At 34.9% G+C, this 25,673-nt stretch overlaps 2 protein-coding genes across 6 annotated transcripts; one reads left to right on the top strand and one right to left on the bottom strand.

Annotated features, from left to right (window-relative positions):
• Positions 1–891: 891 nt before the first annotated feature.
• On the bottom strand, positions 892–3,853 carry LOC135951240 (sperm mitochondrial-associated cysteine-rich protein-like). Of its 5 annotated transcripts, none has more exons than XM_065500854.1 (4): positions 3,716–3,853; positions 3,545–3,654; positions 1,834–2,242; positions 892–1,112 (listed from the first exon to the last, which is right to left on the bottom strand). In XM_065500854.1, the coding sequence occupies exons 2-4, from the start codon at positions 3,629–3,631 to the stop codon at positions 1,102–1,104; spliced, it is 507 nt and encodes a 168-aa protein (XP_065356926.1). In that variant the 5' UTR covers positions 3,632–3,654; positions 3,716–3,853; the 3' UTR covers positions 892–1,101. The 5 variants fall into 5 exon arrangements, 3 of the variants coding, with proteins under 3 accessions (XP_065356926.1, XP_065356927.1, XP_065356925.1); XM_065500855.1 differs by having other exon boundaries at positions 3,712–3,803; XM_065500853.1 differs by lacking the exon at positions 892–1,112 and adding an exon at positions 2,659–3,352 and having other exon boundaries at positions 2,090–2,242.
• Positions 3,854–6,599: 2,746 nt separating this feature from the next.
• Positions 6,600–25,494, top strand: LOC135952248 (collagen alpha-1(XI) chain-like). The gene is made up of 10 exons (XM_065502099.1): positions 6,600–6,833; positions 19,108–20,636; positions 20,692–20,775; positions 20,836–20,946; positions 21,013–21,273; positions 21,334–22,251; positions 22,603–23,178; positions 23,234–23,504; positions 23,577–25,258; positions 25,335–25,494. Exons 1-10 carry the CDS (start codon positions 6,719–6,721, stop codon positions 25,476–25,478), a joined length of 5,691 nt encoding a protein of 1,896 aa, XP_065358171.1. The 5' UTR covers positions 6,600–6,718; the 3' UTR covers positions 25,479–25,494.
• Positions 25,495–25,673: the final 179 nt, after the last annotated feature.

A 25,673-nucleotide genomic window follows, 5' to 3' on the forward strand; every position in this document is an offset into this window, starting at 1 on the left:
CTAAGATTTGAAATAATTTGAATAAATTTTGAACTAAAATCTTACTTTCAAGATAAAAAATATAAACATTTTTCAAATAATCACATAAATCGGAAGTAATAAATACATCTCCCGTTTTTCGGTCTAAAGTCGTATCACCTGTGCGGTTACTGCATAACTCAATTCGAAAACGAAAATGTTTGAAAATAAGTGATAAATACATTGGATTTCGAAAAGATTTCCTTTCGAATCGGCATAGAACATACGCAAGGCGTTGTTTATATTTCTAATCATATTTATTCAACCTTATCGTGGTTGGCGTAAACGTCTTACGTTTCGTACTAGATTAAAGATAAAATGCAAAGTGTTTCTTTAATCTAGTACGAAACTGTCGTAGGCGTATGAAGTTTACGCCAACCACGATAAGGGTGATTATTTGGTGTGATTTTAATTATCCAAAATCACAAGTAAACGCTTTTCAAAAAACTTCGATTTGAAAACGCCAAACGCGTGTTCTGACAAACGAAAGCGCTAGAAATTTTGCGTTTTCAAACTGCTAATGTATACTGAAACGAATAGCAAATCGCATGGTTTTCAGAACATGCAGAAATGTGTTTTGCTTTTTTCCAAACCCTAAGCGATTTGAAAACGCTGCGTTTTCCAGAACATGGGCGATAATTAAGAAAATTATATTTTTCAGTAAATATTTTTCGTCAATTTACTAATACTTATTACAATGGCAAGCAGCTTTGAATTGTCCAGCTAAATCCGGAATGGAATTTCCAAAAAAAAAAAATAAATAAGCAAGTGATTTGAAATCGACAGTCACTTTTTAAAATCAAATAATTTCAAAAATATTTGTGCGCCCAACACATTCTTTGTGATTTCAAATCACAATTTTCAAAATAAGTCTAAATGTTTTAATATAGTAGTAATATTACATCAAGCCTTTATTAAAAAAGAAAAAAACAAAAAGAAAACTTTTTTTATATAAAATATTTAAACTTAAATATTACTTCACATAAAAATAATTTGTCACCAAAATGTTTAATATTTTTTTTAATGTTCCCAACTTTTCTGCAAAATTTGCTGTAATTTCCGATATTTCAAGATTGAACGATATTAAAAGCCACCTATTAAATGTAAAAAAATATTATTAAAAATGGAAAAATTAAAATATACTAAAGTAACGATTAATGGTTTGAATCTGAATTTTTCTTTTAAAATACATACTTGTTTCTAAAAGATTTTTTTGTTCATTTTTAAAAATTTTAATTGTTTTATTATTTTTCTTCCTCAACAGCAACTCTTTGGCTTGGTATCATAACAGTGGGCTTTGCAAGCACATGGCCATTTGCAAGGTCCACCTGATCTCGCCAAATAACGAGTGGGACATATGCCTTTTCAGAAATATACTTATTGAAATGTAAGCAAATATTAACAAAGAATCCATAACTTACATGAAAAATTACAAAATCGACTCTGATCGCCTAAAAATTATCGTTGCAATAAAGTTTTAAAAATCAAAAATTTGTTTCTCGAAAAATCTTCAATTCCGAAATTTATGAATTCAAAATAAATTTGAGAATGGAAGACTTAACACACACATACCACCATGGTTCGACCAAATATATAAAAATTTCACATTAAATTTAAGTTTTGTGTGTAAAAATTATTTAAAAATTTAAAAATATCATGTTTTGTCTCAAAAATTACTTCATTATGTTAAATTTTAAAAATTGTAATAAAATATAAAACGTAGTTTTCTGAAAAAGTTATACCAGCCCCTTCGTTTGCAAATGACAACAAAATTCAAATAAAAACCACTGATTGAAATGTTGTTACAAAACTTACATGGATAGCTGGCTGGCGTATTGCAGGCATTCCAAACCCGCGGATCAGGTATGCCACCCTCCGGCAAAGGAGGACAACATAACGGCGAAGGTGAGCAAGGTATTGGTGATGGTGCACCACAGGGTGTATTCGAAGGACCACAGCAAGCTGATGGCATGTCACAATTTCCATAAGCTGGTGGCGATGGACAAGAAGTAACACAACGTCGTCTTTTAACACCCATAGTTACGTTAGCATATCGTAAAGGAAATGAGGCAGGACAACAACCGGGCGTTGGAAAACACATGCAAGCCGAACGACCCTGACATAAAGCACGTGGACATTTGTCCTGAAGGCCGTTACGTTTGATGCAATCACATGTGGTGTACATAATGCCGCAGCGTAATTCACGACTACGACAGGCCTTGGGCTATAAAAGAGAAAGATAGGGATTTGTTTTATTCGTTTATATCAAATATATAAGATCAATGCTTGATTTGGTTCTCGGCTATTGTCAAGGTGGAAGGAAGCCACCTTGATACGAGAAGCTAATCAAGGTAAAACCAACCACTCAACTCACCTTGACAATATTCCATCACCAGTTAAAAACATTGATGCGATTTTCGTTAGTTTAACTATAAAGACATGAAGACAAAGCCTAGCAAGCGGGACCGCATGGATTACAGGGTCCTATGCTGGGTCCACAGGGACCACAAGGTACTTGAGGACCACAGGGTCCGCAAGGACCACAATGCGTATTCCAAGGAGTGGGGGCACATGGATAGCAAGGTCCACATTCTGGTGCTTCAAAAGGGCAACCAGGAAAACAAGGCTTACATGGTCCACATGGTCCACAAGGTCCGCAAGGTCCAGAGGGGCCACATGGCGTGGGCACATAAGGTCCTGAAGGCATCGTCATGCCACATGGTCCACAGTTAGGTACACAAGGACCGCAGGGTCCACAAGGACCACCGGGTCCACACGGGCCACATGGCTCACACAACGGATATTGATTCGTTGAGAAACATGGCAAAGGACCGCAGGGGCCACAAGGCGAATTAGGTCCGATAGGACAAGGTGGACAAGCAGCACTAGATTTATAATTAATGGGGCCTGTTGGATAACAACAATACTCCCGTGGTGGTGGAACATCCAATGTTTGGGGCTTGGGCTGACACAGTATCGATTGGCAAACTTCTCTGGGCTCACATATACGTTTGGGATAGCAAACAACATAGGGATCTGGTATCATTGAGGGATAATATATAACTCTAGGTTCTCGCACCATTTGCGAGACCCACGTTAATTTGGGCACTTTAATAACTCTAGTTGTGTCGACAACTTTTGGTATAGTTATTTGGCGACAACGATTAACGACCATAGGTTCGGGTATAACTTTTTCGGTAAAAACTACACGTTTTTTACAAATCAATCGGGGCGGTTGCTGAACCGTTATAGATTTGGGTAACGGTGGTGGTATGCGTGGTGCACATTGTGGTATGGCATCTAATTGGGCACCATTGTAACATTTTGGAGAGCACTGTTAACCATTGTGATGAAGCACCACCAGCATTTGATGTTGGATAATAGAACATAAAGTAAATGGAGAAGACGAAGTTTAAAAAAAGGCTGGCTTGGAAGATTTTATGATTTATTAATGTAGCGATGGTCACGTAAATGATGACTATCATCTCATGTGACCATCGATATTTATTAATTTATTTCCACTTACCTCAAATGGTGCACAGCAGGGATCACAGGGACTGCAGGGACCACAAGGTCCGCAGGGTGGGCAAGGTCCGCAGCATGGGTCACACATTTTTAAATTTGTTTTTGAAATTTCTGCAAATAAGAGATTTTCTTTTTATTGGTCTTACATTATTTAAACATTACACTCACTTACTTTTTTTAAGAAAGAATTATTTAAAATTTTATTTTTTTAACTAAAAATTTTGATTTGAAAAATTCAGCTTATAGGCATGGAAAAAATTTGGAAATAAATTAAATTTTGTGACATTATTTTCAAATGTTATTGAAATTTCAATGCTTATGCGAAAATTTGTTTAAACTATTGAGTAAAATAGGTTTAAATTGGAACAAGTCGTTTTCGATGCAACTCTTGGCAAGTGTATCAAACTGGAACTTGAAAACTTTTAATAACATGTTCTACTAGAGGTTTTTGGAATAATTCGCACTGGTCCATCTTGATATTGAAGGTTATTTACCTTGATTAGATCATGCAGTTTTTTATCAACACCATTCTCTAAGACGGACAGTTTTCTATTGAAGTTGTATTTCTAGGTGGCTCTCTAAGTCGAACACCTTTTTGTCAAAGGAATCCACTATGCTGTTTATAACCAAACAAATTTCTTGATGTTTCTCATCTGTTGCTTTATAACTTTCGTGAAATTTCGATTCCATTTCTACTAATAGTTCGCCGTTGTAGACTGTAGAAGTTTCTTGAACTTCAGAATGAAGTTTCTCGTTGTCGACTCTAGAAGTTTATTGAATTTCAGAAATAAGTTTCTCGTTGTTGGTTATAGAAGTTTCTTGAACTTCATTAACATATTCTTTATACTCCGATGTCAATATCACGCCGCTCACGAATTTATCTATCAGCCTCTTTTGCAATCCTGCTTTGTTACCTGCTGTCGGTAGCTCCAACTTACTCAATTCCCTCAATTCTCACTTTTAGTTCTTCAAACTTTATGACTGCTTTTTATTTTGCAATCCCACCAATTGTTACGTGTTTACCTTTTAAAAACGGTGGTTTATTTATCTTAAATAAACCGTATTCTTTTAATTGCAAATAAAAGCGATCAGTAGTTTAAATTTAGTAACAACTCTTTATTTATTTAAATTTACATAACTCTCACTGTTACTTGCTGTTACTATTATATACACAGCGGCATCTTTTAGAAGTTTCATGACTTATCTAACGGACAAATCTAGAATGTTAGCAGCTTTAACAATTAATGTTAGCAGAACTGTGCTTTTGACAATATATACAAAAGATGGTGGATGTTGAAACCAGTGTTAAAATCGTTAAATTCAAATAGATAGTTCAATTTCGTAACAATATATTGAAGCAATACAAAAAAAATACAAATTACTTTGTAGTTTTAATTGAATGTTTGGAAAATTTGTCATTGTATTACTACTATGTCATCAAAATTCCGTACAGATATTATTAATTCGAACAAAAAAAAATATAGAGAATCGGCCCAAAATGCTTATAAAAGCCTATAATAAAATTAAAATTCAATACAAGTAAGATTTATGTATGTAAAAAGAAATCTGTTAAATATTTTACAGATCGGTCCAAAATTTGTTAGAGCTCATTGCATAAAAGGTCTGTTTCGTCCGCACATTGTTTCTCAGAATATCATAATGGTGTTGAGTTCAGGTAATCTCCAAATATCCATATGTGGTGTAAGAATTTAGCTTAGCTTAGCAAGTTTAAGGTGGAATACTTACATAACCCTAGTCCATTTTAAAAGTAACGTTTTTTTAGAAGTATCCTAAAAGTCGAAATCCTGTTTCGCATTTAAACTAGAATTCGCCAATTTTATTTATTAATAAAACAATTTACTATATAAAATTCTCTTATTTAAAATATTCTCTTACACATCATAAATTCTCTTCGAAGACAACAATGTTGCAGTCAATTATAATATTTCTTTCAAAGATAACAAGTACTTTAAAACTATTTTGAAGATCATATTGAAAACTTAGATTCAGTTCCTGCTTGGCGGTTGGTGGTGTCGGTACTAAAAACGGAAAATATAAAAAGTGTTAAAAAATATTAAAATTTGCAATATAATACAAAAAAAAGTGGTAAAAAAGAAAATGTAATAAAAATTAATAAAAAACTTAAATTAAATAAAAACAAATTAGAAATTAATAACAAGTGCTTCAATAGAAAACAAAAACTGTAAATAATTATTTAAATAAGAATTTATTAAAGAAATTCTTAAACCGGAAATGATGTCATCATTTCAAAAACATGGCTTTTAACGTTTTTTTTTAAGAAAATTTAAAACTTTTTAAAAACAAATGCTTAAATTAAAACAAAAATATTAAATTTTATGAATTTTCCTTGAAAACTGTGAAAATTTCCTTTAAATTAAAACAATTTGTATAATTTTTGTGTATAAAATAGTGAAACTTTTATGCTTTCTTCCAAAATTCTTCAAAAAAATATGTGATAATGCTGCACTATTTTCTAAAAAAGTTCAAAATGTTATCGCATTTTAAATGAGACAGACATTCATTCATTTTGAAATTCGGCTTCCCGGTTTTGTTGAGAGTATTGTTGTCGTCTTTTAAGAAGAGGTCATTATTTCTGTTTATGAAATGAAATTAAATAAAAAAGTGAAATTAAATAAACAGCTGTTAGTGATAGTGCTACAAACACTAGTATAAATATTTATAAGCCGGCCGGCAGCCGATCGTGTTAATCTTTTTAATGCTGTAATTAGCCTAAATGATAATAAATTTCATAATTGTGGTGGATTTTTGTAATGATCATTTTCATTTCACACACATATGTTAAGTTGTATTTAAATTTTGGACTAGGTCAATGTGATAAGACATGTTTATGACGTATTAATTATGTCAGACTGTGATTGTTTTGTAATATAAAGTTTAAAAGTCATTTAAGGAATTCCCTTTTCTTAACAAAATTAAAATTGTTTTGTAATTTTCTTATCGGTGTTAATTTTCATTGTTTTTTATGGTATAATTTTTTTTATATTTTTAGTTATTTTTATGAGCATCATGTTTAATTGATATACTGCACTATACAAGGAATTGTTTAATAAATTTAAATTAACGTTTGATGTTTAATTGTAAACAATTGTGCATAATATAGTTATTTATTTTAAATAATATTGCCTCTGTCACTATGAAAGGCAGATGGCAGCGAATTGGAAATCATCAACATTTTAAAAATACTGCTAAAATGTCGTATTGGATTGGATTTTGTATAATTGCCTTATTTGGAATTGCACATGCGGAAGGTAAGTTATATAATAATATACTGTTTAATAGATAAATAAATTGGATCACGTTCTCACTTCTTTATTATCTTAAGTTTTATTAAATATAGTTTAAGCCTTTCCGATCTGATTCAAATACCAAGTATACTATCGTACAGAATTTTTTTTCGGTTTCCGACTCTTTAATTTGGGTTGATAATTTTTCAAACCTTTGAAATAGATTTTGGAATTATGCAATGCTATAATTGCGGTTCGGTTGCTATTTAAATTTGGAAAATCGGCTCAGAAATTGCTGAGATATAAGCAAAAATTCAGAACTATATTTTGTAATCCGTATTTGTTATCAATTGGTCAAAATTTGGGAAAACATTTTTTAATACGCAAATTGTTATAAATCTTTAAGATTCGACACAGATTATTTAAAGAAAAGTCAAACTTCTCTTTTACCCCTTCAACATCAAACAAAATGTGATGTAGATTATATGGCGATCTAGATATGTCTATCTATTGAATACACGAAATGAGCTAGCTGGCTGAAATTTTCCATAAATACTCTCCATCCAAGCGATTTTCGATGTCCTTACCCGATTTCCCGTACGTAGATATTATGCTCCCAAGATAGCAGAATTGGCTGATATCTTCTATTTCGCTTGCACCAATTGCAAATAAATTCCGGAAGGTTGCATTAATGCGTAGTTTTTGTCTTCATGAAATTAATTTTCAAACCTGCTGATTCCTTTGCCAGCTTTACGCTTCGTAGTTCGCCGCGAGATCTGAGTAGCTGTGAGCCACTAGACAAATATCGTCTACATAGTCAATATCGTTTAGGCAACACTGCAATCCCCACAATATGCCCCTGCCGTTATCGAAGGCTCTTCCAAGGATCGTGTCCATCAAATCCCTGTCGGACACCTAACCAACTCTCACAGTGTCACTCAGCAATTTGCCATGTTTTATTCTACAAGAAGCATTACGGTATAAGCTTTTTATAAGGCGTATAAGTTTGAGAGGTATTCTCCTACATGCCAAAGAACTCCAAATTACATCGTGGTTTAGTTTATCGAATGCTTTCTCGACGTATATGAAGCATACAAAAACACGTAGGCTGTTTGGTCGATGGTGAACTTATGGGGTCTGAATCCAGCTTGTTCCTGCCTTAGAGATGGTGTTACCCTGTCGGAAATCATTTTTGAAATTATCTGGGCTATTACCTTATTAAGCACGCATAGTAGAGTAATGCCGCTCCTGTTATTAGGGTCCGTAAAACCATTTTTTGGTATATTTATTATTACGCCCTCAGTCAGCTCGTTGTCGAGATTTTCGCTCTCCCAGAATGTTCGAATGATTGGCAGTATTTTTTTATGTGGGTCGGACTTCAAGAGCTAAGCAGAGATTCATTTGAGACTGCAAATTGAATTAGCGATCTTCTCAATGGTGGGACATGCGAAAACGATGTATGGGTCATCCACGTGAGACTGACATACGCATTCCATTTGTAAAGGACGAACATTCCCCTAGAGCATTCGGCTATTGTGATCTGTCCATACCTCAACCTGTTGCTCTTCTGTCGTCGCATGTTAGCCGTTCGCACCTCTTAGGGGCCTTTGCGACGTCATATAACCATTCGTGAGTTTCCTCAGAGATATATACATATTGCTGGTACGTTGACTATCTCCTGCGATTTGTGCATCCTTGCTGATTTCATCCAACCATCTCCTTTTATACCGACGAGCACTACGTTTCACTTCTCTATCGAGCTCGTTATAATGTGTCTGCAAGTGTAGTTTAATACTACGAGTTCGAGCTCTAATAAGATCAAATTTTTCCGTAGATTGATTACTCACCAGGTTTCATCGGAGATCCACTCTATTCGAGAACGTTTCTTATATCGAGTGTCAGGTTCCATTCCAGACTTCAATATAGATTCCAATATAGACTTCACCCCTTTCCATTCTGTTAGCTCAACTTCTTGGCAAGATCCAACTCAAGGCTTCGGAATATGCAGCGGCATATTTCATCCTTCAGCCTATTTATGTCTATAGATCGCATGCTTCCTCTATTGCCGGTAGCTCGAATACGAATCCTTGCGACTAGAAGATGGTGATCACTTGCCATGTCTGCACATCTAATAGAGAATATATCCATTTATCGCTTATCGCCGATTTCGTTTGGTCTGTGGAGACCAAAGTCAATTTATGGATTCTTCTCTTGTCTGGAATAGCGACCAGATTGTTTGCACACATGGCACTTCGGTTGCTCTCATTAATTGCCTTATCAAGGGTATTATATAATTCTTCCTTGCTTTTAGGGTCGGAGGCTACTGTCGGGGCATAACATTGGATATACATACGTAACATTATGTGCGCGAGTGTGAAACCTGACGGATATAACCCTGTCCGAAAAAGGTTTCCAAGTTATAAGGGCTCTTTTCGCATTCCTTGTCATAAGAAACCCCACACCACTTGACCTGGGCTCACAATGTGAGTCCATTGGGTGTCCTAAATTCATCCAAACCGGTCGTACGTATCTCGCTTAATCCGAATGAAAATCAACCAAAAATCTCTTAAGAATTAATAAATATTATAGACTAACGAAATTGTATGATAAGTTGAGAAGTATTTTAACGTACGAGATGAAAATTAAACTGGAACTGAATTGCCGCATTCGACATGGAATAAAATTGATCGTAGTTTTCATTTAGGGAGCAAGAAATTTAATACATTTCATTATAATTTCGATAACGAAATTATTTTTCGATACGATAGCTAATTCTATAACGAATGTTGTCTAAACTGTAAATATACAGACTGACATTTGTAACTTTTTTAAAATTCAGCCAACCATTCCAATTAACATTAAACTTTAAAAAAAAAAGAATCCATAAATAGTTAGACGTAAACTAATATTAAAAGTTACTGTAACAACTTGCAACTAAAATATTGTATCATAAATAAAAAAGTGTTTGATTAGTTTGTGAAATTGTTTCCATATTTCCATTGATATGTATGTTGCCATAAATGACGTAAATGACTGCAAAGTAATTCTATTCAATTGCCACATTTTGACACATGCCGTTAACGTACGTAATAAATTATGATGAAAGTATTTCAAATTAACTGTATTCCAAGTGTAACTGTCCAACAATTTTTATTCGAAATGTATGATGGTATTTCATACATATACATAAAATAATACATTTAAATATCACCATATTCACAAACAATTTTTTAAATTTATCAAAGGTTCCATACAAAATTTGTTTTATAAATGGATTTCGAATTATTTTGTTTATAAGTAATTTCCAAGTGTTTAAATATTCATTTCATGAACGATTTATAAAAAAATATATGTTTTTTTCGGCAGAAGATAGAAATTTGTTCATATTTAGCACCATCATGGAGACATTTTGAATTTTCTAATTTTGAAAAACTCGCGATTTATTCACGAATTTCGATTTTTGAAAAGTGAGAAAATTCGAAAAAGGATGAATTTAATGACAATTCAATTTAAATTTTAGGATATTTGCAATAATTTTTAGTCTTTTAAATTTGCACATACATTTTTGATGTGATCTTGCAAACTGTAGTATTTTAGCTATGCTTGCAAGGGTAGTTTACTATGAAGAGTGAATTCCGGTATTATAAACATATATTTTCCCATTGCACAAAGAGTAATAAAATTGCAATTCTTAATAATTTTTGTTTCTATTAAATATATGAACACATAATTTGTGTCTTCATGTCTAATGTCTTTAATTTCTATATTTATGCTGTATGTATCTACTAATTGTTAGTAGATTAATAAAATTTGTCGCCAGCTCTTAATAATTTTAATATTTTGACGCCCTAATTTCGTTTAAAGCATTTATGATTTTATCAGTTATGATCCTAATGGTTTTAAGTAATGTTTTTGTCATTAGAACTATTACAACAATATTTTGTTTGCAATTCTATTAAAAGAATTAAAGAATAACAAATTAATGTCAAGTTCTTTAGTAGAACACAACAAAGGCAATTTTTCATGAACAATCATTAATCAATCAATTAAATTGCACATAGTTTGACATAGTTTAGTAATATTGTAAATATGAAAAGCCATTGTATTGAGTTTCCCATGAAAGGATTGAAAAGTTTTAAAGAATTTTAGAGAAGATTGGTGAAGTGGTAATTTGGAAAGTGAAACTTCATTCTGTTTGAATATTAAATAATATACACTGAGTAACAATACAATGCAAACTTTTTTTTTGAAAACTATGTTCCGTAATTTCAATTTTCAAAAACATGAGCATTTACCAAAGTTTAACAAAAATACATTTATAAGAATGTGGTTATACTTCTTAGCATTGGCAAAACAATGGAAACTTTTAAATTTCTTGAAGAAAGTTTAAAAATAATATTCAAATACATTTATACGAATGTGGTTATACTTCTTAGCAAAGACAAATCAATGGAAACTTTTTGGAAAAAGTTGTGTTCTTTCAAAATAATATTATAAGCTTTTTAAATAGTTAGTAAAATTTCCGAACATTTCAATTCCAAAATAATAAGCGATTTTAACCCTTTGACGACCACGGGGACATCGGTGTCCCAAAACGAAAATATTGAATAACTAAACAACGAAAAAAAGAATGGGTGCCATTTTAATTTTAATTAGTTCGTAAAAGTGTTTCTTATTAATGTGTTTAGATTGAATTAAGTTCGGTTATAGCATTTATTTTATATTGTCTTTGAAAATTTACAGTTTTATTTTGGTACTGTGTTCAAGAATTGTGCAGAAATGTTTTTAAGTATAAAATTGCATTTTTGTTACAAAAAGTTATAAAATCATTATTCCTGTTGCGTGTATTGATATACATATAATCAATAAACATGAGTATGGGGAACGAAAATTTGCACTTTACGACCAAAATTCCTGTTAAAAGTTTTTTGGTTTTAATTTCAAAATATGTTTTTCTGGCGCTAACTGATTCACATTAAATAGTCAAAATGATGACTTTTATCCAAATAGTCTTATGGTGTGAAAGGATTGAAGAAAAACACTAACTGTGATAAATATTAAAAAGCTACTCCACGCAAGATAATTTAATAGCAAGGGAGTTTAAACAAGTAAGAAAGCTATATTCGGATGTGCCGAATATTATATATCCTTCAAAATTTAAATATTTTTAGTTAAACAAAATTTTTTTTCCAAAGTTTTGTTTTTCATTTTTTGTAAAATTTTTTTTCGAATTGTTATTTTAATTTTTTTAAATTTAAAATTTTTTTTTTTAAATTTTTTTGTTGGTGAGAAAAAATTCGAGTGAAAATTTTTTTCCACTTACTTATGTCTTCTCACGAAGTTGAAGGGTATAAAAATTACGCGACCTAATTTCATAGCGATCGTTTCATAATTGGTCATAGCTTCCATATAAGGCCCACTTCCGAAAATAACAAAAATAAATACATAACTGAAATTTTAAAAGAAAAATGTGTAGGGTAACCGACTATACTTTCTTACTTATTATAACAAAGAGAAATTACAAAAATGTTAATAAATTTATTTGTTGGTGAAGGGTATAACCAAAGTATAACAAGTAGTCCAACTCTTTGACAGGAGTACCTAACCCTATACATGTGTTAGTGAGAAAGTACCTAAGTCTAAATATGTGTTAGTAACAAAAATGTATATGTGTTGGTGCCCTTTGAATTTCCACCATACACACAGAGTTCTAAAAAAATGTTTAAATTTTAATTTATTTAAATTTTGTTCTATTTTTAATACCAAAAATAGAAACTCTGTTCTATATTTTAAAACCTACCACAAACAAAATAAAACGTCAAAATTAATAAAAAAAATATTTTTTAGTTTAGCGAAATGGACGTGCTTTGGAAAAGAAAAAGTGCTAAATGTGTTGATAAAAATTATAAAATAATGTGTGTTAGTGAATTTACGCGTATCAAACTATATTTATTGGACAATTTATAGTTAAAATTTCGAGACTTTTGTTGTGTATAATTCTCTCACAAGGGTGTTGAATTTACACAGTACCCGTATATGTGAGAGAGTAAATTTATAAAATAGAGAGTTGGACTACTTGGTATACTTTGGGTATAACCAAAGTATAACAAGTAGTCCAACTCTTTGACAGGAGTACCTAACCCTATACATGTGTTAGTGAAAAAGTACCTAAGTCTAAATATGTGTTAGTAACAAAAATGTATATGTGTTGGTGCCCTTTGAATTTCCACCATACACACAGAGTTCTAAAAAAATGTTTAAATTTTAATTTATTTAAATTTTGTTCTATTTTTAATACCAAAAATAGAAACTCTGTTCTATATTTTAAAACCTACCACAAACAAAATAAAACGTCAAAATTAATAAAAAAAATATTTTTTAGTTTAGCGAAATGGACGTGCTTTGGAAAAGAAAAAGTGCTAAATGTGTTGATAAAAATTATAAAATAATGTGTGTTAGTGAATTTACGCGTATCAAACTATATTTATTGGACAATTTATAGTTAAAATTTCGAGACTTTTGTTGTGTATAATTCTCTCACAAGGGTGTTGAATTTACACAGTACCCGTATATGTGAGAGAGTAAATTTATAAAATAGAGAGTTGGACTACTTGGTATACTTTGGGTATAACCTTCTTAAGAATGGTATATATAAGTTTGTCATTCCGTTTGTAATTTCCACATTATTATAGATCCTTATAGATAGCGGAGTCGATTAAGCCATGTCCGTCCGTCTGTCTGTCCGTCTGTTGAAATCAACTTTCCGAAGCCCCCAAATAACTTACATACACGATACATACATCAATATCTCCGGAATTCTCCCGGCTCGGTTGCTATTTAAAATCGAGAAAATCGATCCACAAACGGCTAAGATATAAGGAAAAAACCTGGACAACCTAGATTTTTGACTTATTTTTACCTATATCTGGATTACTAAGTCATTAATATAAACAATAAGGATATCTAATGATAGTTATTTCAAAGACCTTTGCAACGACGTATATAAGATCATAGTAAGTTGGACCTAAAATGGGTCAAAATCGGAAAAAATGTTTTTTAACCAGTATTTTTTTTCACCAAAAGTTTTTTTTTTTCGCTAAATATTAAAAAAAATATTAGAATTTAAAAAAATTAAATAAAAGAATTGGAAAAAAAAGTTTCCAAAAATTAAAAAAACGACTTTGGAAAAAAATTAATTTTGTTTACCTAAAAATATTTAAAATTTTTATTTTGATGTATAATTTGGTGAAGGGTATATAATAGCTGTTTTGTTTTAAATTTATACTTAAATGTGGGTTTATTTTCTGCAAAATATTTGCCATTAAAAACTTATTTTCATTAATATCTAAGATAGAGGGTAGAATATAGCCAGTCCCTACACTCATGAATGATTCAGGCCTTGTATTTTTAAATATATAGATTTTTTAAAAAATGCCCAAAAAGCCGATCGTACGTATAGTTTAGTAACTGTGTGTATATTAATGAAATACTACAAAAATACAAATTTCTTGAGAACTTTTTTATGTTAACCTATTTATTGAAAGTTTGGGCAAATTCCCATTGCATTGTCATTCACTTTATGTGAAACTCCCGGAGTCAGTAATTTTTGTTTTTTTTATTTTAGTACAATAAAGTTAAAAAATACTCTTTTTCATTGAATTTATTACAATATAATTATTCTAAAACAGAATCTTATTTTGTTTTACAAATTTTGTTTAGCAACATCACACATTTTTAATTCTTCCTTCCAGAAATTAATAGCCCCTTTTATTGTGCTAAAAAAACCCGCCTGACCCTAATAACTTTCACAAGGCATTTGGCAAAAATTTATAATTGTTTATTTTAAATTTAAGTAAGAAGCAAAAACACTTTACTGCACTCACATTATTGCTGGCTAAATGGGGAAATCGGAAACATTAAAATATTTTTTCTATTAATTTTTATTAATGACATTTTTTGTTTTTTGTATGTTGATGCGATGCAATTTTCTATTGCTTTTTTTTGCAATTTTTCATCTCTAACATCTTTTGTATGAGTAAATATTTATAGCAAAACATGTGTGTGTTTTTTGTAACTCGCCGTTTAACTGAATGGACATCATATGGAACCTAGTTTCTAGCTGTTCGTAATGCCATTTGACTTGATTTTAATAAATTCTCATATAAAATACTCATCAATGAATTCTTAACACGAGTCATAATATTGTTGTTATTTTATTGTTGCTATTTTTATTTTATTACTTCGATGTTTTGGCAATTAAGAACAAACGTACTTTGTATCTGTACTGCATAAGTACATACTTTTTATGGCATCATATACTTACTTACATATAAAGACTACTGAACTCGTATTTGTTATGAATTTATGGGAAAAATTACGAAAAAATATGTTTATTTTAAAAAAGTTTTAATAAAAAGTGTTTCAAACTTCCTCAAATTAAACAAATACTTAAATAAAACTGGAAAAGACCGTTTTATAGGTATTTCTTTTGGATAGCACTAGTTTAAGCATAGGTAAATGTAAAATATTTGAAAAAAGTAAATTTCGCATTATTTTATGCCATTTTATTACTTTTTTTCTCATTATCTGGTCCGACTTATGCTCTAGGCGCCATTCTGCACGTTCCTTCCTAGGTTAGGTTAGATATAGTGTATAGTTACTGTTTTTAAAGTCCATATAACATAAAGGCATCAGTTGTTGGTTACGGCTTGGTTAAAAGATCATGTTGATGAAGTTTTGTTCACCTACAGTTCTACACAGAAACAAGTAAGAGAGCTTATTCGGCTGAGCCGAATCTTATATACCCTTCACCAAATTATACTTTAAAATAAAAATTTTAAATATTTTTAGGTAAAATAAATTTTATTTTTTTTCGAAATTGTTTTTTACAATTTAAAAAAAAAAAAAATTGGTGAAAAAAAATTCGGGTTAAATAATATTTTTTCCGATTTTAACCCATTGTAGGTCCAACTATGGTCTTATATACGTCGTTGCAAAGGTCTTTGAAATATCTATTATTAGATATCCACATTGTCTATATTAATGACTTAGTAATAGGTCAAAAATAGGTAAAAAGTCGAGGTGTCCTGGTTTTTTCCTTATATCTCAGTCATTTGAGGACCGACTTTCTCGATTTTAAATAGCAACCGAGCCGGAAGAATTTCGGATATATTGATGTATGAATCGTGTATGTAAGTTATTTGGGGTCTTCAGAAAATTGATTTCAACGGTCAGACGGACAGACAGACGGACATGGCTTAATCGACTCCGCTTTCTATAAGGATCCAGAATATATATATATACTTTATAGGGTCGGAAAATTATATTGTGAAAATTACAAACGGAATGACAAACTTATATATACCCTTCTCACGAAGGTGAAGGGTATAAAAAGGTGTCAGTAAGCTTTAAAGAGAAGATTATCGAAATCCTCATTTGGTTTGTTGAGTTTTTGTGGTAGAGATTTATGTCGGATAGAAAACTAATAACACTGTGCAACAAGAAAAACCAGCCTCAAATGTTCCAATGGGAAATGAAAGTAGACCATTAAAGAGAACTGTCAAAGGGTGCCAAAGTTAGCTGGAATTTTTTTTTATGGCCTCTTGATACAATTTTCACTCATAGTCCAAAAAATGGTAAAAAACGGCCCAACTTCAAGAGGCCATAAAAATGAAGTTCGAGCTAACTTTCAGAAACCCTTTGGCAGTTCTGTCAAGTTAATGGTGAACTTTAATTTCCCATTGGAGTTGTTGAGGCTGGCGGCGATGACCCGAAATTTGTTGCATAGTTTAATTAAAAAAGAAATTTCAAAAATGCGTGTTTAAAATTGTAACATTTTTTAAATAATTGGGGTATTCACGGTCTGCTATTAGGTCATATTGTCATAATGTCGTAATATATTATGATAGTTTAATCAAATGTTTGTTGTGTTTCAAACAAAAAAGGTCTAAACTATAAAGAGCATTTGAACTACATATGTTTATTGGTCTGTCATAAAATAATACTTTTTTTGTTTAAAACACAACAACAACTATTATAATATAATAGGACATTATGACAAATAGCAGACCGTGTGAATACCCCAAATGTAAAATATTGGATTTTTAAAATAACGCTGAAGTCATAGAGAAACAACAAGAGCGGAAACTAGAAAAAAATTTAAACCAAAATTTTACTCAAAATAATCACACATACGAGTTTTGTTTTCACATTTTTTATTTACTAATACATTCTCACCACTTAGGTTTTTGACAACTGAGTTAGGTCTTTGACAGGAGAGTTTCCGCTCTATGTATATTTCTCTATGGCTGAAGTTTTAAATCATATTTTTAGCTTCTTAAAACATTTGTACAATATACATTTATTTAAAGTATTGGCCATTGTTAGCTATGACCTTTTCCCATCTTTCTGGCAAATTATCCAGCCAAAAGAACTGATCATCTTTTGAGGCTATACCAGATAAAGCGTATACCAGATAAAGCGTTCTGCATCGATCCAAACAAATAGTAGTCAGACGGTTCAAGGTCTAGACTAGTTTTTAACAGGTATTGCAACATGTGGCCTAGCGTTGTCATGGTGGAATATTTCGGTTTCATGTCTGGCCAATGCTCGCTTCAAACGAATCAGTTGCGTTTCGTCCAGGTTCCCTATGTTAGATTTCAGCAGTTTATAATAGAAAGGACCATTTTGCTTCCACGAAATACAGAGCATTACTTTAGCACCATTAATATTTGGCTTTGGTGTCGATTCGGCTGGTTAGCTGGGCTATCGTAATGGATCCATTTTTCATCGAAAGTAATGATTCGGCGCAAAATGATTTTCTTTTATAGTATCATTTCGGACATCGTCTTTCAATGTCTCTCGGCTTCAATTTACGTGCTTTAGGATGAATTCAGCAGATCGAAACCCTTTTGAAATTGCTTTTTGAGTAGTTCCCAATGATTGCAAATTCTTAATCTTCATGGCTAGCCTGCGAGATCTTTGTCTTCCATCAGCACTTTCGAACCGAACAAACCATCTCTTCGGACATGCAAAATCGTCTCTCAAGGTCACTCGGCTACAATTCGTATGCTAATCAATTTCCGCAATTTTGGATGAATCCTGCTGCTCACAAACATTTTGAAATTGCTACTTGAGTAGTTCCCAATGATTTTGCCAGCTCATGTTGAGTTTGACAACAATCTTCTTTTTAGGCTGGCCTGGGCGAAATTTGTCTTCCATGTCCAAATCATCATTTCTGTAAGCTTCGGTAAGCCATCGGTGTGCTACAACGGCACTTGTTTTCTAATTAAAGAAGTAAAGCGATGCGTTGGTTATATCTAATTTGTTCTCCATATGTTGGTTGATTTACCCGAATTGAAATAGCTACCTAAGCGGGATTATTGCATATACATATATTGATGTTTCAATCATGTATGTATGTAACTTATTTGGTAGCTTCGAAAAATTGGTTTCAATTTACGGACGGACATCGCTATCTATAAATCTCTCACTTGTTTTTTAAGTGTTTTTAAGAAAAACTTGGTTTTATTCTTATGGGAAATCATTATTTGAGTGAAATCCATTTGTTTTGAGTGGAACAAGTTACTGTGTACTTCATATAATAGATTATTACTTGTTTAAATTGAAAATTATAAAAAAAATAAGAAGTATTCGATTAATCTTCATACGATTTTCGAATTATTCGAGAATGGTACAATACGTTTTAAATTCTTGAATAATTAATCGTAACATTTTTTCGATTTATAGAACGATCATAATTCGAATGGATATTCTATTCGCCTAGTCATATGTGCAATGGAAACGAAGGGTACGATTGTTTGGCCAACAGAGGCTCCTGCACAGTTTCATTGCACCGAAACCTTTTACTGGTATATCGCTATCGAGTATGCTAGAGATAAGATTAATGCTTGGCTTGAATCAGAATTCGATCGCTAATGTTCGCAGATCATACGTGCAATGGATTGTTTGCCAACAGCGGGTCCAGCGCCGTTTCATTGAACCGGAACCTTTTACTGTTATAGCGCTATAGAGAAGATAAATACTTGGCTTGATTCAGAATTCGCTCGCCAATGGGGTGATTTATCTGGGTTAGATAGTCGAAACTGTTTATTACTCTATTCAGGGGTAAATCTCAGATGCTTCTATCGATCGAAAAGAGCGGTCTTAGGATACTACAGGACAATTTACTGAACATTGTGGACTTATATTCTCATTTAATTCCTATTTATGATACCTACTTATAGAACCTTTACATATTTATTAATATATCTAATAAAATAATACTTTCTCCTTGCAGACCAAATTGATCTTATTAAAGAATTCGGTTTTCCCGAGTTACCACCGGGTATAACAGCAGTTCCTGGCATGTGTGGCATGGAGAGAAATCCATATCAGCTGCATAAATCACCCGCCTACAACGTAGACAAAGATGCCATCTTAACGGTGCAAACATCGGAAATTTTTCCTGATGGTTTTCCCACAGATTTCTCTATAGTTTTAGCTATACGCAGCAATCGCAACAGTCAAACATCAGCACCCATATTCACAATATATTCTGAAGAAAGTGAAGAAGTGCTATCGCTCAGTATTGGTCCACAGATACAATTTAGTTACGAACAAATAGATGCGGGCTTTAATCAACACAATGATATTAATTTTGGTATTGGTATTACTGATGACAAATGGCATCGTATTGGTTTAAGTGTTAAGGGCAGTTCGGCTACTTTGAATTTGGATTGTACGAAGCAAGTAACAAGACGATTGGATCGTACTTTGGGCAGTTCAATTGCCACAAATGGTTTGATTTTGACAGGTGTACAAATGAGTAATGATGATGGTTTCTTTATGGGCGATGTTCAGATGATGTCCATATGGAATACTCCGGAAGCTGGCTATGAAGTTTGCACAAAATATGTGACACCCTGTATAGATGAATCGTTTTATGGCGAAGACAGTACAAAGGGCAGTAGAAGTTTTTCGCATGGCCGAGCTGGAAGTAGAGGAAATGCATCTGGCTCTTCTAGATCAAGAAGTTATTCAAGTTCTTCAAGTTCCGGTTCATTAAGTGGAGATGCCTTACGCTCCAGATCATCAGGGGATGGCAAGTCTGCGAACTACGAATTTGGTTTGGCAGGTGATATTTCAAACGATGGTTCTCTGTCAACTGCTGACCAAGAACCGACATTGGATTTAGGCATAATTGGTGATACTTCAAAAGAAACAGGATTTTCTTTGGGAACGGGTGCTTCAAATGCAGCACCTTTAAGGCCAAGAACTGATTTTGGATTATCTGGTGGTGCCTCAAATGGATTTGGTACTTCTTACCACTCCAATGACACGAAAAAAGAAGCTGAAATTTCAGATAATGATTATGGCATTGATGGAGATTATGAAGGTGTAATAAATTTCAGTGAAACTCCTTTAACAAGTGAAGAAGGCACACAAACGTTAGATCCAACTATGGGATCAGATGAATTGGGAGCCGAGCAGCTACCAAATAACGATACAACTACAAAAACTCGAAAAACTAAAAAAGATCGAAAGAAATCTAAGAAATCATCGAAAGAAGAATTTTCTGGCGAAATAGATTTCACCAATCCCATCGATTTGGGAAATGAAGCAACTAATAGAAATACAACTTTTAATGTCACAACATATGATAGGCCCTTTGAGGCTGGTAGTTCACCTTGCTATCCAGGACCTAGAGGTTATACAGGTTTGCCAGGTCCACCAGGTGATCGAGGCCCAAAAGGAGAACCTGGCCGTGATGGTTTACCAGGATCAGATGGAGTTCAAGGTCCCGCTGGTCATGTTTTTGTGGTGCCAGTAAGTTTTTTTGTAATTTGAAATTTAAACAAAGTTAATTTTGTTGTTTTCTTAGACAGTTCCAGGTGGCAGTGGTGGTAATGAGAAGGGCCCTGACCCACAAGCTGAAGCTTTACGACAAATGATTTCTCAACATATGGTAGGTTTTGTAATTATGAAAGTAAACAGAGTTTTCCAATTAATAATGTTTATATTGTAGATGGCTTTACGTGGCCCCGAAGGTCCAGCAGGTTTAACCGGACCGTCTGGTCCACCTGGACTAACCGGCCCTCAAGGACAAAAAGGCGAACCTGGAGATGCTGGTGAGCCAGTAAGTCATATAAAACATATTTCCACCAAATATTTATTTAACATTTAGAATATTTATCTGCTACAGGGTTTACGAGGCCTTCGTGGTCCCAACGGCCCACAGGGACGGGAAGGCAGACGTGGCCGTTCTGGGCGAGATGGTGAACGTGGTGCCCAAGGCTCTCAAGGTCCTAAAGGTGAAATAGGACCCATTGGTCCAATGGGCATACCAGGAGAAAAAGGACATCGTGGAAGTCCTGGACAAAGAGGTGAAAAAGGTCAACAAGGTGTAGAAGGTCATCCTGGTGAAGATGGTCCTCCAGGACTACCTGGACTGCCAGGTGAATTGGTAAGTTTTATCATTGTATACGTGTTCTAGAAAATTGTAAAACTGAGCTTTTTATTTTAGGGCCCTAGAGGTTTCCCTGGCCCACGTGGTTTTCCCGGACCTATTGGAAATCCGGGGCCTCAAGGTAATGAAGGTCAAACAGGTTCTAAAGGTAACACTGGCCCAACTGGTCAACCCGGTGCACCAGGACAACAAGGCTCACAGGGACCAATTGGATCTCCTGGTCCTCTAGGAAAATCTGGTCCACCTGGCATACCTGGTCCAAGCGGTAAACCTGGTTTACCCGGTTTGCCAGGAGCTGATGGCTCTCCAGGTGTAGCAGGTACTCCCGGTCAAACAGGACCAAAAGGTGATCAAGGCGTACAAGGTGTGCAAGGTCCTGTAGGTTTTCCTGGACCTCGTGGCTCTAAAGGTGATGATGGTCTTCGAGGACCTCCGGGAGACAAAGGTGATGCAGGTGATCGTGGTATTGATGGAGAAAAAGGTGATATGGGTGTACCAGGAGAGCGTGGTACAGCCGGTGCTGCGGGAGCTCCTGGCCCCGAAGGCCCTGAGGGACCGAAAGGTTTTGAGGGCCCAAGAGGTGAAACTGGTCCACAAGGCTTGACAGGGGAGAAAGGCAAACAAGGCCCACAAGGTTTCCAAGGCTATCCTGGACCTTCAGGTGATAAAGGAGACAAAGGTGCCACCGGTGCTACGGGGCCAGCTGGTATTAAAGGCGAAAGAGGTCCGCAAGGTCCATCTGGTGAGAGGGGTGAAACTGGTCCCAGAGGTTTTAGAGGATCTAGAGGTAGACGTGGTAATGATGGCAGCACCGGTCCCAAAGGTGACAGTGGTCAACCTGGTCCCCCAGGAATACAAGGCGAAAGAGGTCCACAAGGCGCTGAAGGACCTAGAGGTTTTATTGGAATGCCAGGTGTACCAGGATCTGATGGTAAAACTGGACCACATGGTCCTCCCGGTGAAAGAGGTCAACCAGTAAGTTTATAATTGTTTTATAACTTATACTTAAATCTTCCTTTACACTATATGAGTTAATATTCGAATTCAATACCAGAGACCGCGTATATGTTATTGTTTTTAGATAAATAAAATTAAAATGATTTTTAACATCAGATATGAGCTACGTGTAAAGGAAATTATAATGAAATGTATGTACAGTTTAGTTTCATTCAATGTTTATATTCCTGAATGCAAAAATAAGTTTTTTACATTTTTAATTTAAAAAGGATTTTCACCATTAAAAATAAAATCCAAATTAGTGTTGTTAAAAATCTTGTATTTTTCCCAGTCAACTAATTTATATTACATTATGAATCTATATTATAGGGGGAACCAGGTAAACCTGGACCTATTGGAGAGCTGGGTGTTATTGGACCAAGAGGTGCTCCCGGAGAAATGGGGCCAATTGGAGAACCTGGAATACCAGGCTTACCTGGACAACCTGGAGAAGCTGGTATACCGGGAGAATCTGGTAAAGAAGGTCCCCAAGGACCAGTAGGCCCTATGGGTAATCAAGGTCCCCAAGGCCCTACCGGTCTGCCAGGTTTCCCAGGAGAGAGAGGTCATCAAGGACAACCAGGTCTTCCGGGTTTAAAAGGCGAACAAGGTATGACAGGTGGTCCTGGCTTAACGGGCGACAAAGGACAAGCTGGTGTACCTGGTCAATTAGGTCTACCTGGACCACAAGGAAATCAAGGTAATCCTGGAAATCCCGGAGCTCCAGGAGCTAAAGGTGAAGTTGGTGAAAGAGGCCCTATAGGTCCAGCGGGTAGAGATGGAATAACTGGACTTAGAGGTTTACCAGGACCACCAGGCCCTATGGGCACTCCAGGTGAAGATGGTGACAAAGGAGAGGCTGGAATACCTGGAGAAAAGGGTCTGAAAGGAAACCAAGGCGAACAAGTAAGATTTATGAAAAGTATAGTGTAATTTTATATTATTTGTTTCTTTTAATTAGGGTCCTGCTGGTCCCGCTGGACCTCAAGGTCCTAGAGGAGAATCTGGCCCACCAGGATCTCCTGGTGAAAAGGGTCCACCGGGCGAACAAGGACACCGTGGTATTAAGGGCGAAGATGGTAAACAGGGCTTGCCTGGTCTCATGGGAAAAACCGGTTTGCAAGGTCTACCCGGTCCAGCTGGAGTTAAAGGTGAAAGAGGAGATGATGGCTTAATGGGCCCCGTTGGGCCTCCAGGTCCACCTGGTGATCAAGGTCGCAGAGGACCAAAAGGTAGTTATTAATGTTATTCTAACTTAAAAAGTAAATATGGTAAATGTATATACTATTTTGTAAAAATTCCAGGTGCAATTGGGCATCAAGGAAAACCTGGACCACGTGGTCTTCCTGGTTTAACAGGAGCTGATGGTCCTCAGGGACCTCCGGGTCCTGTTGGTCCAACTGGACGTGCCGGAGAGAAAGGTATTGCAGGGCCTAAAGGAGAAGAAGGTAAATCGGGACCTGTAGGTCCTCAAGGCAGACCCGGTGTGGCTGGTCCAGAGGGTCCTAAAGGTGATATAGGTCCAAGAGGTTTTCCTGGTGCTAGAGGAGAGCCAGGTTTGGTGGGACTTAAAGGCGATGTTGGTCCTGAAGGTGAGGATGGTAAACCGGGTGAACTTGGACCACCAGGTGAACAAGGTCCCGAAGGTAGAATAGGAGAGACAGGACCACCAGGTAAACAGGGTCCTGAAGGACCTTCTGGCATGCAAGGCCCAACTGGGCCTCATGGAGAAAAGGGTGATAAAGGTGATTTAGGTCCTGAAGGACCTTTAGGCATGATCGGTCCTCAAGGACCTGCTGGCGTACAAGGTCTACGTGGAGCTAGAGGACCGCAAGGCATAGTAGGAGACATCGGTTTACCAGGTCTTGCTGGACCGGAGGGTAAAGAAGGTAAAGTTGGTTTACCGGGTCCGGCAGGACCCAAAGGCGATAGAGGCAGAAGAGGTCAAAAGGGCCATCGTGGTGAACTTGGTATGGCGGGTATTAAAGGAGAACAAGGTGAAAAGGGTGATCGAGGCTTCAGAGGACCCCATGGACCAGAAGGCCCCAAAGGTGATCCAGGTCCATTGGGTCCTGTTGGTCATAAAGGTAATGATGGGCCACCTGGTTTGCCGGGCATGCATGGTCCAACTGGTCCCAAAGGTGTTGATGGTCGAGCTGGCAATAAGGGTGAATTAGGACCGCCCGGCCCACCTGGTGTACCAGGAGCACCCGCAGAAGCGCCCATGATACCGCCCGAACTATTATTCCAAATGCAACAATATTCCACTACTAAAGCAGAAACCAGACGTCGCAGAGACGTTGACATATCAGCCGCAATTGAAGACGATGATGATGTAAATGAACTAATGGGTGTATTTTCAAGTCCTGTGGCAAGATCCAACGAAGATAAGAAGAAAACAAAACGCAAGAAAAAGAAGAAATTAGAAACATCTGAGGCTTCTGACAAAATAGTGGATATGTACAATGCTATATATGGCATGCGCCAAGAAATGGATAAAATTCGGAAACCCACAGGCACCCAAGATAACCCTGGTCGTTCTTGTCGCGACTTGTATTATGCACATGCCCAGTTTGAAGACGATTGGTATTGGATTGATCCTAACGGCGGTATGCCAGACGATGCCATTAAGGTTTATTGTAAAATGTCAAGTAATGGAGAAACCTGCATATATCCCGATGTTCATACATCGGAAAGACCTCTGGTGCCCATGCGCCTAGGCAATGAAAAACAATGGTTTTCGCAAATGCAGGGTGGTGCCAAAATAAGCTATGATGGCATAGGAGTAGTTCAATTGACTTTCTTGAAACTTTTATCACAAGAAGCATATCAAAACTTTACGTACTACTGTCGCAACTCAGTGGCCTGGCATGATCGTACACACAATAATTTCGAAAAGGCGCTCAAATTTATGGGTGATAATGAGATGGAAATAACAGTGGAGGAGGGTGGTCTTAAACCGGAAGTGGTTAAAGATGAGTGTGCGGTAAGTTTCGAAATTATAAATGTAATTTTTAATAATTTTTACTAAATAATAAATTTCCTTTTATACATTTTTCTAGAATACGCATGCTTCGGGATCAACCGTTTTACTTTTTACAACAAAACGTTTAAGTTATTTGCCACTTAACGATTTTTTGCCCTCGGACTATGGCAAAGAAAATCAAGCCTTTGGTTTCCAAGTTGGTCCCGTTTGTTTTAAATAGATGTTTATTTTAATTTTGAAATTTTGAATCTCTGTATACCAAATTGTTTGTTAGTTTAAGAAAACTAAGTTTATTTCTAAGAAAAACAGTTAAGTTTTAATTTTTGACTGCCATTTTATACTTAAAATAAGTTGTTTTTCTGTTCATTAAAAATTTACAAGCATTTATTATTTTATAAGTTTTTAAATTCTAAGC

The sequence above is a fragment of the Calliphora vicina genome, chromosome 2 (assembly GCF_958450345.1).
Source record: "Calliphora vicina chromosome 2, idCalVici1.1, whole genome shotgun sequence".
Taxonomy (NCBI): domain Eukaryota; kingdom Metazoa; phylum Arthropoda; class Insecta; order Diptera; family Calliphoridae; genus Calliphora; species Calliphora vicina.

What these genes read in the sequence shown, in the direction of transcription:
- LOC135951240 (XM_065500853.1), bottom strand. Translation starts at nt 3,631, where the DNA reads ATGTGTGACCCATGCTGCGGACCTTGCCCACCCTGCGGACCTTGTGGT. An exon ending in CCTGCTGTGCACCATTTGAG is followed by an intron (nt 3,353 to 3,544) that starts GTAAGTGGAAAT and finishes AATGGTTAACAG; the next exon opens with TGCTCTCCAAAATGTTACAA.
- LOC135952248 (XM_065502099.1), top strand. Translation starts at nt 6,719, where the DNA reads ATGAAAGGCAGATGGCAGCGAATTGGAAATCATCAACATTTTAAAAAT. An exon ending in TGGAATTGCACATGCGGAAG is followed by an intron (nt 6,834 to 19,107) that starts GTAAGTTATATA and finishes TTCTCCTTGCAG; the next exon opens with ACCAAATTGATCTTATTAAA. An exon ending in TGGTTAAAGATGAGTGTGCG is followed by an intron (nt 25,259 to 25,334) that starts GTAAGTTTCGAA and finishes ACATTTTTCTAG; the next exon opens with AATACGCATGCTTCGGGATC.